General features: G+C 38.4%; 1 protein-coding gene across 4 annotated transcripts in view; it reads left to right on the forward strand.

The window, feature by feature from the left end:
* DPYSL5 (dihydropyrimidinase like 5) overlaps nucleotides 1-16,466 on the forward strand; it is a 139,667-nt gene that overhangs the window by 84,695 nt on the left and 38,506 nt on the right. For all 4 annotated transcript variants that reach the window (XR_011972420.1, XR_011972419.1, XM_072633952.1 and 1 more), the window contains exons 3-5: nucleotides 11,766-11,924; nucleotides 14,837-15,016; nucleotides 15,846-15,914. Coding sequence is in view for 2 of the 4 variants with exons in the window: in XM_072633952.1 (XP_072490053.1) it covers nucleotides 11,766-11,924; nucleotides 14,837-15,016; nucleotides 15,846-15,914 (408 nt within the window). In the remaining 2 variants the exon portion in view is untranslated. The remainder of the gene's footprint in view (nucleotides 1-11,765; nucleotides 11,925-14,836; nucleotides 15,017-15,845; nucleotides 15,915-16,466) is intronic.

Raw genomic sequence — 16,466 nt, forward strand, 5'->3', positions numbered from 1 at the left:
ATACCATTATTAATGCAGTCTCAGATTGGATTAATAGAAATATGGTTTTCAGGTCAAGGAGGGTTAATAGCCTCCTACTAAAGGGTACTTTTTGCTGATCAGACCGTATCTGGACCATTGCATTCTGTTCTAAGCACTGCTTTTAAGTTACTTTATTGATCTACTTTTTTTTTTTGCATCCCCTTCATTTCCAAATATATCCTTTTCACAGAACCATCCCTTATAACAAGGAATAAAAAAAAGAAGAAAAAAAATAGTTCAGCAAATCTAACACATCAACTGTTTGACATACATCCATAATCCTCCACCTCTACAATGAAAGAAGGGAGTGTAACCACTCATTGTTAATAATAATATCTAGCATTTATATAGTGCTTTATAAATATTATCTTATTTGATCCTCACAACAGCTCTGGGAGATACGTGCTATTATTACCTCCATTTTACAAATGGTGGGGGGAGGCAGACAGAGGTTAAGGCTAAGTGTCTTGTCCAGGGTCATATGGCTAGTCGGTGTCAGAAGCCAGATTTGAACTCAGGTCTCGTACTCTCTTTTCTGTACCTCCTAGTTACCTATGTCCAGGAAAATGTGATCCAGATGATAAAGGGTCAGGAACTCATAAACATATTTAGAATGTTTGAGGCATTTGAAGATGTTTGGTGTAGAAAATAAAAGACCTAAATAATATGGCTGCCTTCCAGTATTTAAAGGACTATATCTGGAACAGGCACTAGACAGCATATGCCATTTTGAAGACCAGTGGGTGAAAGTAACAGGGAGATAAATTTCAGTTCAGTGTAAGGAAGAGCTTTCTAACAATTAGAGCTGTCCATCAGTGGAGAGAGCTAGATTCTCAAAGTGCTAAGCTCCCTTTCATTGGAAGCATTCAATTAAATTCTCTGTTAGGAATACATAGAAAAGACTCTTGCATCAGGTAGAAGACAGACCTCTAGGTTCCTTCCAATTGTAATATTCTGTGGATTTTTTAAATAGAATTTCACAACTCCTCTTGAAATAATTAAAACTGACAGAACTGAAAAGTAACCTTCTAGATAGAGGTTTTGAGGTTCTGCCAAGGTCAGGAGCAGTGCTGGATCAAATATAGTTCCATTTCATATATTCTCACTGCCTGTTCCCCTTCAAAGTAATTGTTCAAAGGCAAAATCACCTTTTGTGCAAGAAGGTGACTGCTTTCCAAGATAGATGCCACATAGAATCACATGACCTTGTATTATTTCTGAGAGTCCTTTTCTGGCCTGACAGTGATAAGCCAGCCCAAAAAAAAGAATTCTATTAATTTAAAAATGTTTCAAACTTGTGTTACAACTAAAATAATCCTTTCAGAACTTATCCCTTGAGTTTGATTGAGATGAGAGGAGGAAACACCCTTGAAGACCAGGTAAAGAAAAAGCAAGTTGGTAAAGCACAAAAGAAAAATGTTCACAGGTCTGAGATGCCCAAAGGGGCAGGGGCAGGACGTAGTGCCCTAGAGTCATAGATTTAGGGCTAAGAAGGACCTCAGGGGTTATTGAATCCAACACCCTCATCCTACAGATGAAGAAACTGAGGCTGAGAAAAGTGAAGTGATTTGACCAGCAAGTTTCTGAGGCAGTATTCAAGTTCAGGTCTTCCAGACTCCAAGTTGAGCACTTATCTCCTGCACCATTTTGCTGCCTCAGTTAAGAAAATTCCTTCTCTGAAACTTGACAGCACATGAGTGGAAAGGTCTTCGTGGTTTCTATAGATACAAGTTCTTCTGAGGCCATACCCCATTAACTGTTAGCCAGTCAGTCCATAGACATGACATATCCATAGAGCTAGTCTTCTCCAGGAATGCAAGTCACCCCAAGCAGAGTACAAGTGAGAGATCATGATGTTTTGGAAAAATCCTGTACCAAAAATCAAGGCAAGTGGGCATATGGCAGGTTCTTAATAAATGCTTAGTGAATATAGCTTTGGATTTATCACTTATTGTCTCTGGGTCTCACTTTCATGTGTAAAATCAGGAACTAGACTAAAGGAGCTCAAAGGTTTTTTTCAGCTCTGAGATTGTAAGACTCCAGGTAACTATTATGACTTAGCCTTTTCTCCAGGACACATTTATTAGGATCTTGAAATAGTAAGTTTTTCCTTCCGTTCCTACTCCGGGTTACCCCCCTCTCACATTAGAACACTGACATCTTCTAATTAGAATGAAGAACTTTGGAAGACCCTGCTGGGATATGAATTAAGGGACCAAACTTCAACAGATAAGTCTTTTAGAACTCTTGGTGATTCATACATCACCTTCATCAATTTATGCAAAGTCTACATGCTTATCTTGATTTTCCTCTTAGCTTTTTGATACCAGGGAATTTTCTGAGCTTTAAATGTCTGTATCTAAATGTCTAACCTTGCATGTAGCCATGTGTTCACTCTATCTTATTTATTTTGATTTTTTACCAAATTGTGCTTATAAAACTAAGGCAAATATTGCTTTCTAGAATGTTAGAGCTGTAAGGCATTTGGACATCATTAGATCCAAATAATTCATCTCATAGATGAGGATGATAAAGCCAAGGTCACATAGTTATAGCATCAAAGTCAATCAATCAATCAGTCAATTAACTAACCTTTATTATGCTTGTGCCAACCATTCTTCTAGGCACTGGAGATACAAAGATTTTTTTTTTAAATTAAACAATCTACAAGAATACAAGTCATTCACCAACTGGTAAATGGTCAAAGGATATGAACAGACAGTTTTTAGAGGAAGAAATTAAAGTTATCTAATATACATATGAAAAAATGCCCTAAATCACTATTGATTAGAGAAATGCAAGTCAAAACAACTCTTAGGTATCACATCACTCCTAACAGATTGGCTAACATAACAAAACAGGAAAATGATAAATGTTGGAGAAGATGTGGGAAAGTCGGAACACTAATTCATTGTTAGTGGAGCTGTGAGCTGATCCAACCATTCTGGAGAGCAATTTGGAACAATGCCCAAAGGGCTTTAAAACTGTGCATTCCCTTTGACCCAGCAATATCACTTCTAAGGCTGTATCCCAGAGGGATAAAATGGGAAAAGGATCCACATGTACACATGTACAAAAATACAATGTACAAAAATATTTATAGCAGCTCTTGTGGTGACCAATAACTGGAAATCAAGGGGATGCCCATCAATTGGGGAATGACTGAACAAGTTATGGTATATGAATGTAATGGAATACTATTGTGCTATAAGATATGATGGGCAGGCGGAGTTCAGAAAAGCCTGGAAAGACTTATATGAACTGATGCTGAGTCGAGTGAGCAGAACCAGGAGAACATTGTTCACAGAAACAGCCACAGTGTGCAATGACTGATTTTGATAGACTTCTCAGCAATGCAAGCACCTAAAACAACTCCAGAGGACTCATAATGAAAATGACATTCACATCCAGAAAAAGAACTATGTAGTTGGAATGCAGAGTGAAGCAGACTATTTTCTTTTTTGTTTTATTTTTTTTCTTTCTCATGGTTTCTCCCATTCATTATAATTCTTCTGTGCACCATAACTAATGTGAAAATATGTTTAATAGGAGTGTATACGTGGAGCCCATATTAGATTGCAAGCTGTCTTGGGAAGGGAGGGGTAGAAAATTTTAAACTTATGAACTGAATGTTGAAAACTAAAAATAAATAAATTGAAAACTTTAAAAAAAAAAAAAGGAAACAATCTCAGCTCTCAAGGAGCTTACATCCTGTAAAGGGAGACAATTTGTCCTTATATAAGCAGAACAAATACAAAATAAACACAAGGTAATGTGGACACTGGCAATTTCGAGGATCAGGAAAGGTTTTAGATAAGAGGTGATGCTTGAGTTTCATCTTGAAGAAAGTCAGGAATCCCATGAAACCCTGGAGAGAAGGTAGTGAGGAGAGAAGGAAAGTAACCAGGCCTCAGGGTATGAGAGATGGAATACTGTGTATGATGAGCAGAGAGAAGGCCAGTTTGGCTGGATCATACAGTTTTGAAAGTAGAATAATAAGGCAGGAAAGATAGGTCCTAGTCAGATTGTTAAGAACCCAGGTCTCTTGCCTCCAAACTCCAGTCCAGATTCCATTTTATTTTTAGTTGTATTTATCTTTCATCCATTTCTCTTATTATTCTCAGTGCCTTCTGGTGATGTTATATGCCTTTTAAAACCTGAACTTTTCCCTTCTAGACATCCCTTCCTTACATGTTTTCCTTCAGTCTCTAAGAAAAGTAGAATTCTATTTTTCAATTTTAGATTTCGGTTAATTGAGTCTATTCTTAAAAGAGACTCTTCATCTAGAATACTACATTTTCGATCAAATTGAAATTCTATCAAATTAAAAGCAAAGGCATGGTCAATAAAATAAACTTTTCCCACTTGCAGCCTCTTTCCACTCAAGAAATTTTTATGCGGAGGGGGGGGCGGAGCCAAGATGGCGGAGTGAAAGCAACGACTCACCTAAGCTCCTGGAAAAACTCCTCTGGATATATCTGGGGGGAGAGTCTGACCAGACTTTGGAGGTGTAGAATCCAGTGGGAGACGGACTTTGACAGATTCGGAGCCCAGGCTGGACTGGAAGGTCCACGGGAGGGATCTGTTCCGCGGGGGTAAGACCCCGGCGCACAGCGCAGCGCGGTCGGCGCGGCAGGGCGGAGGCGACCCGAGGGGCCCGAGAGTGGCGGGCGAGACCAGCGGAGCAGGAGATAAGCCAGGCCGAGCCAACGATATCAGCGCAACAGCCTTTGAAATCTTCAGCCTAAAGACGGGACTTCAGTGGATCACTACTTGAACATCCAGGAGCTGGGATGCCGGAGTGATCAGTAAGTGCTCTCCCCTCCCCCCCGATGACCGTGAGGGAACCATAAAATTCTTCCCCAGATTGATCCTGGATCAGTGGGAGCAGCAGAAGGGGGCGGGTGGTCTCATAACACCAGAGGCTGGAGAGGTGGCAAAGGGGAATTCTTCCTACCGTGGTGGAGGCTATCTGGAGGGACAGACGACCCAGGGCAGAGAAAAATTCGCACTGAGACCCAAGCAAGCCGCAGCCCGGGAGACGAGCCCCAGGAGGGGCGGGAACACGCATTAGCCTCTAGGCGTGCCCCAGCCCTCCAGGGGAAAAGGGAAGACAATAGGGAAGCTGGGATCACCATCCCCCGGACCTTGCCTTTGCCTCAGGCCAGCTGAGGAGATATCCTGAGACCAGACCACACCTCCCACACACCTATCAAGCTAAACCCAGGGTTGATCTGGGAAACAACAACAACAAAAAAAAGCCTGCTTTTAGCCTAGACAAACATCAACTCAACTTAAAAGATCTGTATCTTCTGACTGAAAGAACCAAAAGCTACAATACTCAGCCAACATCATGAATCGGAAAAAGCAGATGAAAAGTGAAAAAACCATAGAATCTTTCTGTGGGGATAAGGACCAAAACACAAACACCAAAGAGGTCAGAGCTGAGACTGTACTTCCATCTGAAACCTCAGATGGGACTATGAATTTCTCGCAAGCACAACTAGATTACCTGGAACGTCTGAAGAAGGATATAAAAGAAAAACTGGCCAATGATTTTAAAACCATAAAAAAAGAATTCACTGATGAGAACATCAATCTGAAAAAGAAAATTGAAGAAATGGAAAAGGAAGTTCAAAAATTAACTGGAGAGAATAATTCCCTAAAAGGAAGAGTTAATCAAACGGAAAAGGAAACTCAAAACCTAATAGGGAAAATTGATCAGATGGAAAAGGAAACCCAAAACCTAACTGGGAAAATTGGTCAAATGGAAAAAGAAGTACAAAAATTAAATGGAGAAAATAGCTCCTTAAAGGGAAAAATTGGCCAGATGGAAAAGGAGATGCGAAAGCTAACTGAAGAAAACAATATGATCAAGATTAGAATTGGGCAAGTAGAAACTAATGACTCAATGAGGCAACAAGAATCAGTCAAACAAAATCTAAAGAATGAAAAGATAGAAGAAAATCTAAAATATTTAATTGGAAAAACAACTGACCTGGAAAATAGATCCAGGAGAGAAAATCTAAGAATTATTGGCCTGCCAGAAACCCATGATGAAGAAAAGAGTCTGGACAATATCTTCCAGGAAATCATCAAGGAAAAATGCCCAGAAGTACTAGACTCAGAGGGCAAAATAGTCATCGAAAGAATCCACCGTTCCCCACCGGAAAGGGATCCCAAACTCAAAACCCCAAGAAATATAGTTGCCAAATTCCAGAGCTATCAAGTGAAGGAGAAAATACTACAAGCAGCCAGAAAGAAACAATTTAAATATCAAGGTCACACAGTCAGGATCACACAGGACCTTGCAGCTTCTACATTAAAAGATCGAAAGAATTGGAACCCAATATTCCGTAAGGCAAAGGAGTTGGGACTCCAACCGAGGATCAACTACCCAGCAAAGTTCAGCATAACATTTCAGGCAAGGAGAAAGTCATTCAACGAAATAAGGGACTTCCAGAGCTTCCTGACCAAAACACCAGAACTCAATAGACAATTTGATCTTCAAATGCAGGTCTCCAGAGAATCATAAAAAGGTAAACAGAGGGGAAAAAACAAAAACAAAAACTTGCAACTCAATTAGGGCAATCTGTTTACCTCCCTGTAAGGGAAGATGATACCTGTTAATCTTGAGAACTGTGCAGCTATTATGATAAAAGGGATATATGTAGAGGGAACGGGCATAAAGTAAATGATGTCATGGCAAAAATATGATTTAAGTATGAGAAGGGAATGTAATAGGAGGTATGGAAAGGGGGAAGCAGAAAATGGCAAATTATATCACAGGAAGGAGTACAAAACCATAGTAGAGGGAAGGAGGGGAGGGAGATGAGCATTGTTTGAGAGGTACTCTCATCTGATTTGTTCAAAGGAGGGAACAATAACCTTAAGCAGATAATCCTAACTAGCTCTATAGGTAGTAGGAGGGGAAGGGGGAAGAAAGGGGAGGGTGGCTAAAAGGGAGGAAAGAAGCAATAAGAGTAAAGGGGACTAAAAGGGAGGGGGGCTAAAAGAAGGAGGGGAAGGCTGCAGGAGGAGGGGGAGAAAAGTGAATACTATTGAGGAGGGGAAGGGAGACGGGAGAGTTAAAAGCACAAATGGTGGGAAAGAGGGTGGAGGGAAATACACAGATTGTAATCATAACTGTGAATGTGAATGGGATGAACTCTCCCATAAAACGGAGACGGATAGCAGAATGGATTAAAAGCCATAATCCAACAATATGCTGCTTACAAGAAACACATTTGAAACGGGGGGATACACATAGGATAAAGGTCAAAGGATGGAGCAGAATATATTGTGCTTCAGCTCATGTAAGAAAGGCAGGAGTAGCAATCCTAATCTCAGACAAAGCAAAAGCAGAAATAGATCTAATCAAAAGGGATAAGGATGGAAACTATATCCTACTAAAAGGCACCATAGACAATGAAGCAATATCATTACTAAACATGTATGCTCCAAGTGGTATAGCATCCAGATTCTTAGAGGAGAGGTTGGGGGAGTTGAAGGAAGAAATTGATAGCAAAACTATACTAGTGGGGGACCTCAACCTCCCCCTCTCTGAACTCGATAAATCGAACCTTAAAATAAACAAGAAAGAGGTTAAGGAGGTAAATAAAACTCTGGATAAGGTAGATATGATAGATCTTTGGAGAAAATTAAATGGGAATAGAAAGGAATATACCTTTTTCTCAGCGGTACATGGAACATTTACAAAAATTGACCATGTACTAGGACATAAAAATCTCACAATCCAGTGCAGAAAGGTAGAGATAATCAATGCATCCTTTTCAGATCATAATGCATTAAAAATTACATGTAATAAAAGGCCATGGAAAGAGAAACCAAAAATCAATTGGAAACTAAATAATCTAATTCTAAAGAAGGATTGGGTTAAAGAAGAAATCATAGAAACAATCAACAACTTCATTCAAGAGAATGAGAATAGTGAGACAACGTACCAAAACTTATGGGACACTGCAAAAGCAGTTATTAGGGGAAGTTTTATATCTCTGAATGCTTACATAAATAAAATAGAGAAAGAGGAGATCAATGACTTAGGCTTGCAGTTGAAAAAGCTAGAAAAAGAACAAATTGAAAATCCCCAAGTAAATACCAAATTAGAAATACTGAAAACCAAAGGAGAGATTAATAAAATTGAAATAAAGAAAACTATTGAATTAATAAATAAAACCAATAGTTGGTTTTATGAAAAAACTAATAAAATTGATAAACCTTTGGTTAATCTGATCAAAAAAAAGAAAGAAGAAAACCAAATTACTAACATTAAAAATGAAAGGGGTGAACTCACCTCCAATGAGGAGGAAATTAAAACAATAATTAGAAACTACTTTGCCCAACTTTATGCCCACAAATTCGACAATCTAAACGAGATGGATGAATATTTTAAAAAATACAAATTGCCCAGATTAACAGAAGAGGAAGTTGAATACTTAAACAACCCCATCTCAGAAAAAGAAATTGAACAAGCCATCAATGAACTCCCTAGGAAAAAATCTCCAGGGCCAGATGGATTCACAAGTGAATTCTATCAAACATTTAAAGAACAGTTAATTCCAATACTACATACACTATTCTTGAAAATTGGGGAAGAAGGAGTCCTCCCAAATTCTTTCTATGATACAAATATGGTTTTGATACCCAAACCAGGAAGAGACAAAACAGAGAAAGAAAATTATAGACCAATTTCCCTAATGAATATAGATGCAAAAATTTTAAATAAGATTTTAGCAAAACGAATACAGCATCTTATCACGAGATTAATACATTATGATCAGGTAGGATTCATACCAGGACTACAGGGCTGGTTCAATATTAGGAAAACTATTAGCATTATCGACCACATCAACAACAAAGCTAACAAAAACCACATGATTATCTCAATAGATGCAGAAAAAGCTTTTGACAAAATACAACATCCATTCCTACTAAAAACATTGGAGAACGTAGGAATAAAGGGAACTTTCCATAAAATAATAAGCAGTATCTATCTAAAACCTTCAGCAAGCATTATATGCAATGGGGATAAGCTAGATGCATTCCCAATAAGATCAGGGGTGAAACAAGGTTGTCCATTATCACCACTATTATTCAATATGGTACTAGAAATGTTAGCTGTAGCAATTAGACAAGATAAAGATATTCAAGGAATTAGAATAGCCAAAGAAGAAACTAAGTTATCACTCTTTGCAGATGATATGATGATTTACCTAGAGAATCCCAGAGATTCAAGTAAAAAATTACTTGAATTAATAAACAACTTTGGCAAAGTTGCAGGGTACAAAATAAACCCACACAAATCCTCTGCATTCCTATATATTAGCAACAAAGTTCAACAGCAAGAGATAGAAAGAGAAATCCCATTTAAAGTTAGGGTAGACAGTATAAAATACTTAGGAGTCTACCTGCCAAAACAAACCCAGGGACTATATGAACACAATTACAAGACACTTTTTGCACAAATAAACTCAGATTTAAGTAAGTGGAAAAACATTAGTTGCTCATGGGTAGGCCGTGCTAATATAATAAAAATGACAATTCTACCCAAATTAATATACTTATTTAGTGCCATACCAATTAAACTATCAGACAATTACTTTCTAGAGCTGGATAAAATAATATCAAAATTCATTTGGAAAAACAAAAGGTCCAGAATATCAAAGGGACTAATGAAAAGAAATGCTTGGGAAGGTGGCCTAGCGCTACCAGACCTTAAACTGTACTATAAAGCAGCAATTATCAAAACCACTTGGTATTGGCTAAGAAACAGAGAGGTAGACAAGTGGAATAGACTTGGCACTCAAGATGCAGTAGGCAAGGAATATAGCAACCTTCTGTTTGATAAACCCAAGGACCCCAGCTTCTGGGATAAGAACCCATTGTTTGACAAAAATTGCTGGGAAAACTGGATAACAGTGTGGCGGAAATTAGGCATAGACCCATACCTGACACCGTACACAAGAATAAAGTCCAAATGGGTACATGATTTAGGTATAAAGATTGATACCATAAACAAACTGGAGAAGCAAGGAATAGTGTATTTATCAGATCTATGGAGAAGGGAAGAATTCTTTACTAAAGGAGAGATAGAATGCATTATGAAATGCAAAATGGATAACTTTGAGTACATTAAACTGAGAAGTTTTTGCACAACCAAACCCAATGCAACCAAAATCCGGAGGGATGTAGTAAATTGGGAAAAAATTTTTACAGCTAAGCTCGGGGATAAAGGCCTCATTTCTAGAATATATAGAGAACTGACCCAAATGTATAATCATACAAGTCATTCCCCAATTGATAAATGGTCAAAGGATATGAACAGGCAATTTTCAGAGGAAGAAATTAAAGCTATCTATAATCATATGAAAAAATGCTCTAAATCACTATTGGTTAGAGAGATGCAAATCAAAACAACTCTGAGGTACCACATCACACCTATAAGATTGGCAAACATGACAGAACAAGAAAATGATAAATGCTGGAGAGGATGTGGGAGAGTTGGAACACTAATTCATTGTTGGTGGAGCTGTGAGCTCATCCAACCATTCTGGAGAGCAATTTGGAACTATGCCCAAAGGGCTACAAAAATGTGCATACCCTTTGACCCAGCAATATCACTACTAGGACTATATCCCCAAGAGATCATAAAAATGGAAAAGGGTCCCACATGTACAAAAATATTTATAGCAGCACTCTATGTAGTTGCCAAAAACTGGAAGTCAAGGGGATGTCCATCAATTGGGGAATGGCTGAATAAATTATGGTATATGAATGTAATGGAGTACTATTGTGCCATAAGAAATGATGAACAAGAAGACTTCAGAGAGGCCTGGAAGGACTTATATGACCTGATGCTGAGTGAAAGGAGCAGAACCAGGAGAACTTTATGCACAGCAACAACCACAGTGTGTGAGAGTTTTTTCTGGTAGACTTAGATTTTTGTAATAACACAAGAACTTCTGAAAAAAAAAAAAAATCCCAATGGTGGACCTCAAGGCAAAATGCCTTCCACACTCAGAGAGAGAAATATGGAAGTCACTCACATAATGTAGCAGATCATGTTTGTGTATGTGTATCTGTTTGTGTATCATGTTCTGATTTGTTATACGGATTCTTTCATTTATCTTAGTCTGACTACATAGCATGACTATAGTGAAAATATACTCAATAGGAAAGTATATGTAGAATCTATACAGAATTGTATGCAGTCGTGGGGAGGGAGGGAGGTAGTGGGGGGTGGGTGGGGAGGGATAAAATCGCAATTGTATGGCAGTGATTGTTAAACATTAAAAAAATAAAAAAATTAATAAAAAAAAAAAAAGAAATTTTTATGCGACCCCAGCTATATAGGTATATAAAATAGATATGCAAATCAAAAATTTGCTGATAAAAAATCATAAATTTATTTTAGAAAAATTATTTAGTATACAATAAATTTTACAATTTATTAAAAGATGAAAGCAAATTTGCATACTAATGAGATGGATGTGCTTGTTTGAAGAATTAAATCTTGACAAAATATTTGATAATGGTATTTGGTCGTTGATAATGGTAGTTTGGTCGTTTGGTCATAAACCTTTTACTGTTGCCAAATTTTTTGTCACAGCTGATAGTTTAAGAAGCACTGAAATACGTTCCCTTCACTTTATTACTGTGCAATGAGAATATGACTAAAACTATGACTTATAAAACTGTGTTTCTCTCTCTTCTTTCTTTCACAGGCTGCACTGGTGGGAGGAACAACTATGATCATAGGCCACGTTCTACCTGACAAAGAAACATCCCTCCTGGATGCCTATGAGAAGTGCAGGAACCTGGCTGACCCCAAAGTGTGTTGTGACTACTCACTTCACATGGGAATTACCTGGTGGTCTCCAAAGGTAACTGTCTCTCTAGTTTGATCGTGGCTGTCTTCCATGTATGTTGACATCAACATTTTAGCCTGTGGCTCTCCTGGGGGTTTAATGCCTCTGTATACCTGATTTTACAAGCCTACTATACAAAACAAAAGAAAAATTAGCTCCAAGAAGTCATGATGAGGGGAAAAAAAGGGAGAAAAGGGTAGGGCCTTTTCCCTTTAATAGGTTGAGATTTGGTTGCCCAACATGGTGCCTGGAGCCCTGACCTCTTGTTGATAGTACCCATCATAGATATAATGTCTCCTAGTGATTGAGTAGATTTTTTTCAAAGTGACATGACTGACAAGGTAGGAGGGAAGAGGGATATCCCCTCCACTACCGCAAGCATTTCCTTTTCAGGGGTCAAGTTTTTCCTCCATTGCTCGCTCTACTGATAAAACTTGCTACAGAGATAACCACTTGGCCTTTTAAGGAGCTTTGGGCCATGGTCAAACTTTTTTTTTTCCAACTAAAAGGCACCTATTTTCTTTTCTCCCACACTGGAAAAAAAGAAAAGAAAAACAAAATCTGTTAACAAATTTGCTTAGTCAAATTTCCATATTGATTGTGTTCAAAAACATTGGTCTCCTTCATCTTTAGTCCGTCAGCTCACCATCAGGAAGTGGATAGTATGTATCATTAGCCTTCTCCTAGAATTGTCATTGGTCTTTAAATTAACTAGAGCTCTCAAGTCTTTCAGAATTGTTTGTCATTACAATATTGTTGTTATTGTATAAAATGTTCTTCTAGGTCTGCTTACATCACTCTTCATCAGTTCATACAAGTCTTCCTAGGTTTCTCTGAACCTGTACTTTTTCAACACAATAGCGTTCCATTTTTTTCTTATGTTCTATTTTGTTCAATCAGACTCCACTGGGGAGGGCATCCCCTTAGTTTCCAGTTCTTGGGTACTACGAAAAGAGCTGCTACAAAAATTTCATACATAAGAATCCTTTTCCTCTTTCTTTGATCTCTTTTTGTCCAGCATGACATCCAGTGTGACCAAATTTTCATCCAAGGAAATCCCAAGCTGTTCCTATATTTCTGTTAGCTACAGATCTTCACACTTTATGAAGGGATCATTGTGTATGAAAATCATATTTGCAACCAACACCTTGTCATTTGTCATTGCATCCATTATACTTTCCTTCCACATAAGCATTTGCCATCTGTGGAAAACCAGTTCAGGTACATTTTGGCAAAATTATTACAGAACGGTTCAGAAACTGGAATTTAACATTGTTTTCACAAGGATACAAGCCTACCATAGCTGGCGAGTCTGAGGATTACATTCACTTCCAAATTCAGTTACATGATTTTAACAAGCAGATAACATTTTTTTAAAATTCTACTGCCTGTCTTGGTGCTTAGAGACCTTCCCTAAGATAAAGACACTAAGGAAAAGAAAAAGGAGAAGAAAATCAAGGTGCTGCACCTCTCCCCGCAAAGCCTGATTTCTACAGAACTCCCAGAGGGAGGAGGATTGTGGGGTTGACTGGAAGTTATTCCAGCCCCTGTTTGGATGAGTAACTAAATTGCTTTGTATTGGTGCTTATGTGTTGGTGCTTATGTAATAACACTGACCCAGTGCATTAAAAAGAGACTGAGGCACTCCCATGCTTCCTCTCACACTACAGGGTCCCTATGTTCTGAATTTACACTGTAAATAGTATTAAATACTAGGGAGGAGAAATTCTCCTGGATCCCCAAAACACACAAAGCCCCCTAAATTTCTCCAGGGATCCTTGCCACACCTAGGGAATTGAATTAGAAGTCTGCTCATACTCCTCAACTGAGACAAGCAAGCTAATAATTTAAATGGAAAAAACAAAACTTCAAAAAGGTGTGGGGCTCCAGACAGGGATTAAGTACTAGGGGTTGATTACTCAGGGTTACTTAGAGTTTCTGGTAAATGTTATACTGTGAATCTACAGCCCTAAGGATATCAGACAGGCTCACTAGACTCAGGTCACCCTAAGTCAAAATGTCTAGGTCCACTTAAAAGTGGAAAAAAATGAGCGTGGGCAATCTTCTATGTTCCCACCATCACTCGATAAATAGACAGTCACTAGCATTCTAGGAATGTAACTATCCATACTATTTATATCCTTTTCCATACATAATATAAGATATTGATATATAAGCATTCAGCCATACAAAACTTCTCAAAAAGCTAGTTGAACTAGTAAAGAAAATCTGGGGGAGAAAAAATAATGTGCTTTTTGTTTGCTTTTGTTTTAGATGGTAATTAACAGCCAGTTTTCTGATAATGTTTTCTTTACAAGTTCAGGTTTCCATGGAGAGTCCTGGATGGACTTAGAGACAAATAGGTGTCACAGTGGTTAGAGTACTAAGCTTGAAGATCTGAGTTCAAATCTAATTTACTAGCTGTGTCACTTTATCTGTCTCTCTCTGTTTTCTCAGCTGTAAAATGGAGACAGTAATAGAACCTACCTCACAGGGCTTTCATGAAGCTCAGATGAGGCACGTAAAGTCCTTGGCACATAGTAAGGGCTTAAAAATCTCTTGTTCCATTTCATTCCCTTCCGTGGACAGAGAATCTCTCCTGAGTACCTGAGGTGCAGATCTATCCCAGGTAAAGTCCCATCCCCAGTATTATTAATAATTGATGGTATCAAAAATTAGAATAAAGATGACAGCCCCACTTCACAGTTTTCAGAGTGTTCTCCTACGTCCTCTGGTTTGATCATCACGAAGAAGTTGGGGGATTATTTCCCTGTTCCAGATGACTTTTCTGTATCTCAGGCTCCTTAAGTGGCTTATCAAAGATCACACAGTTGGTACATATTGAGGGAGGGGATGAAGCGCAGGTTGTCCAGGGCCTCTTCCATCAATCTCTTGGATATGTAATGTGGATCCTTTCCTTCCATCAGGTAAAAGCAGAAATGGAGACTCTGGTGAGAGAGAAAGGTGTGAATTCATTCCAGATGTTTATGACCTACAAAGACTTATATATGCTTCGAGATAATGAGTTATATCAAGTGTTCTGTGCTTGCAAGGATATTGGTGCAATAGCCCGAGTCCATGCTGAAAATGGAGAACTTGTGGCCGAGGCAAGTATACAGACAAAATTCAGAAAGGGGTGGGCAGTGAAGGTGGATCTGGTAGTTGGACTCCTCAGCTGGGGATCTGAATTAGAGCCTTCTGGTTCCAATTGCCAGCTAGGTTGTAAACTCTTCAAGGATAAAGAATCTCTCTTGTAATTCTTAAGTATCCCCCATGGTGCCTGTTTAAAATCATTATGTGATATTTAACCCCTTTTATTTATTATTTTCTGGCCTTAGCCAGCTTTAGTCCTGCTCCAACACCTCATTGGGTCCTCAGGGTGACTCTGGGTTCACCCTGGTCTATGTCTCCAAGCTCTGATAGGTCCTACCCAGTTGAAAAGACTTGAAATATAAGCCTAGTGTTGGACTGTATGTCTTGCTTATCCCCTAAAGGTCAGCCATGCTATAGATTCAGAAAGGTTTACACCAAATTGGCCAAGGTATGATTAATTTTTCAACCACAATGATTATCCAAGATCATCTACCAATCTTGAGAAAGCTTGTATCACAATAGAGGGAAGACTCATATCAACGAAATCCCAGATCCTTGACTTATTATTTCACCTGCTTACTGATTACTTAGAACACATTTAGAAAAACAAAAGACATGTTCAATCATTTAAAAATATGAATTGGGGAACCTTATTTGCCAAATGAGCCAAACCTAAACTACCAAACCTAAGCCCCAAGGTTTTTCTCTTCAAAGAAAAATGATAAAGAAAAAAGAAAAGCTGCTGAATTTTTGTATAGTTCTGCCATTTGAGGTTCATTATTTTCATCTTGAATCTGTCTTATAAACAATTCCCAGTTTCCTTTTTCTTTGCTGTTTATTCAGGGTGCCAGAGAGGCACTAGATTTGGGCATCACCGGTCCTGAAGGAATAGAGATCAGCCGTCCAGAGGAGGTAAGAAAAGTTTGTTGTGACTTTTTTTTCCATCAGCCTTCACACAGGGATTTGGAATCTTGTGGGGGTTAGAGATACCTACAAATATAAATTGGATTTTGTATATTTTCCTCTTTCCAAGAGGGAAAATCCCAATTGACTGCTTCACAGAGATCATTTTTTTATATTCTCAGGGTAGTTTAGTGTCCTAAATGATAATTTAGGACAAGTATGGCCTAAAGCTTTCCTGAGAGAACTTTTCAGGGCAGAGCCAATAACTATATATTTTGGTGCTTGGGCTGGCAGTTCAGGGCACACCATCAGTCAGTTTTATAACTCATAATGTGAAAGTAATGCAAGCAGTACCGAGGACATTTGAGCTGGAGGATAGAACTGATGATTATTGTAGGGGCTCACAGATGAATTACAACTAAGTTAGTAGCTATGTGTTAAATTTTTTCTCTCTTTCAATTTTGGGGCCTTGGAGCAAAGCCTCAGTCACTGTACTCTAATGACAATTCTGTCTCAGAGGGAACTGGGACAGCTCTGCATTGTCCTTCATTGAAAAATAAA

Source organism: Notamacropus eugenii, chromosome 1 (assembly GCF_028372415.1).
Source record: "Notamacropus eugenii isolate mMacEug1 chromosome 1, mMacEug1.pri_v2, whole genome shotgun sequence".
In the NCBI taxonomy this organism is placed as follows: Eukaryota; Metazoa; Chordata; class Mammalia; order Diprotodontia; family Macropodidae; genus Notamacropus; species Notamacropus eugenii.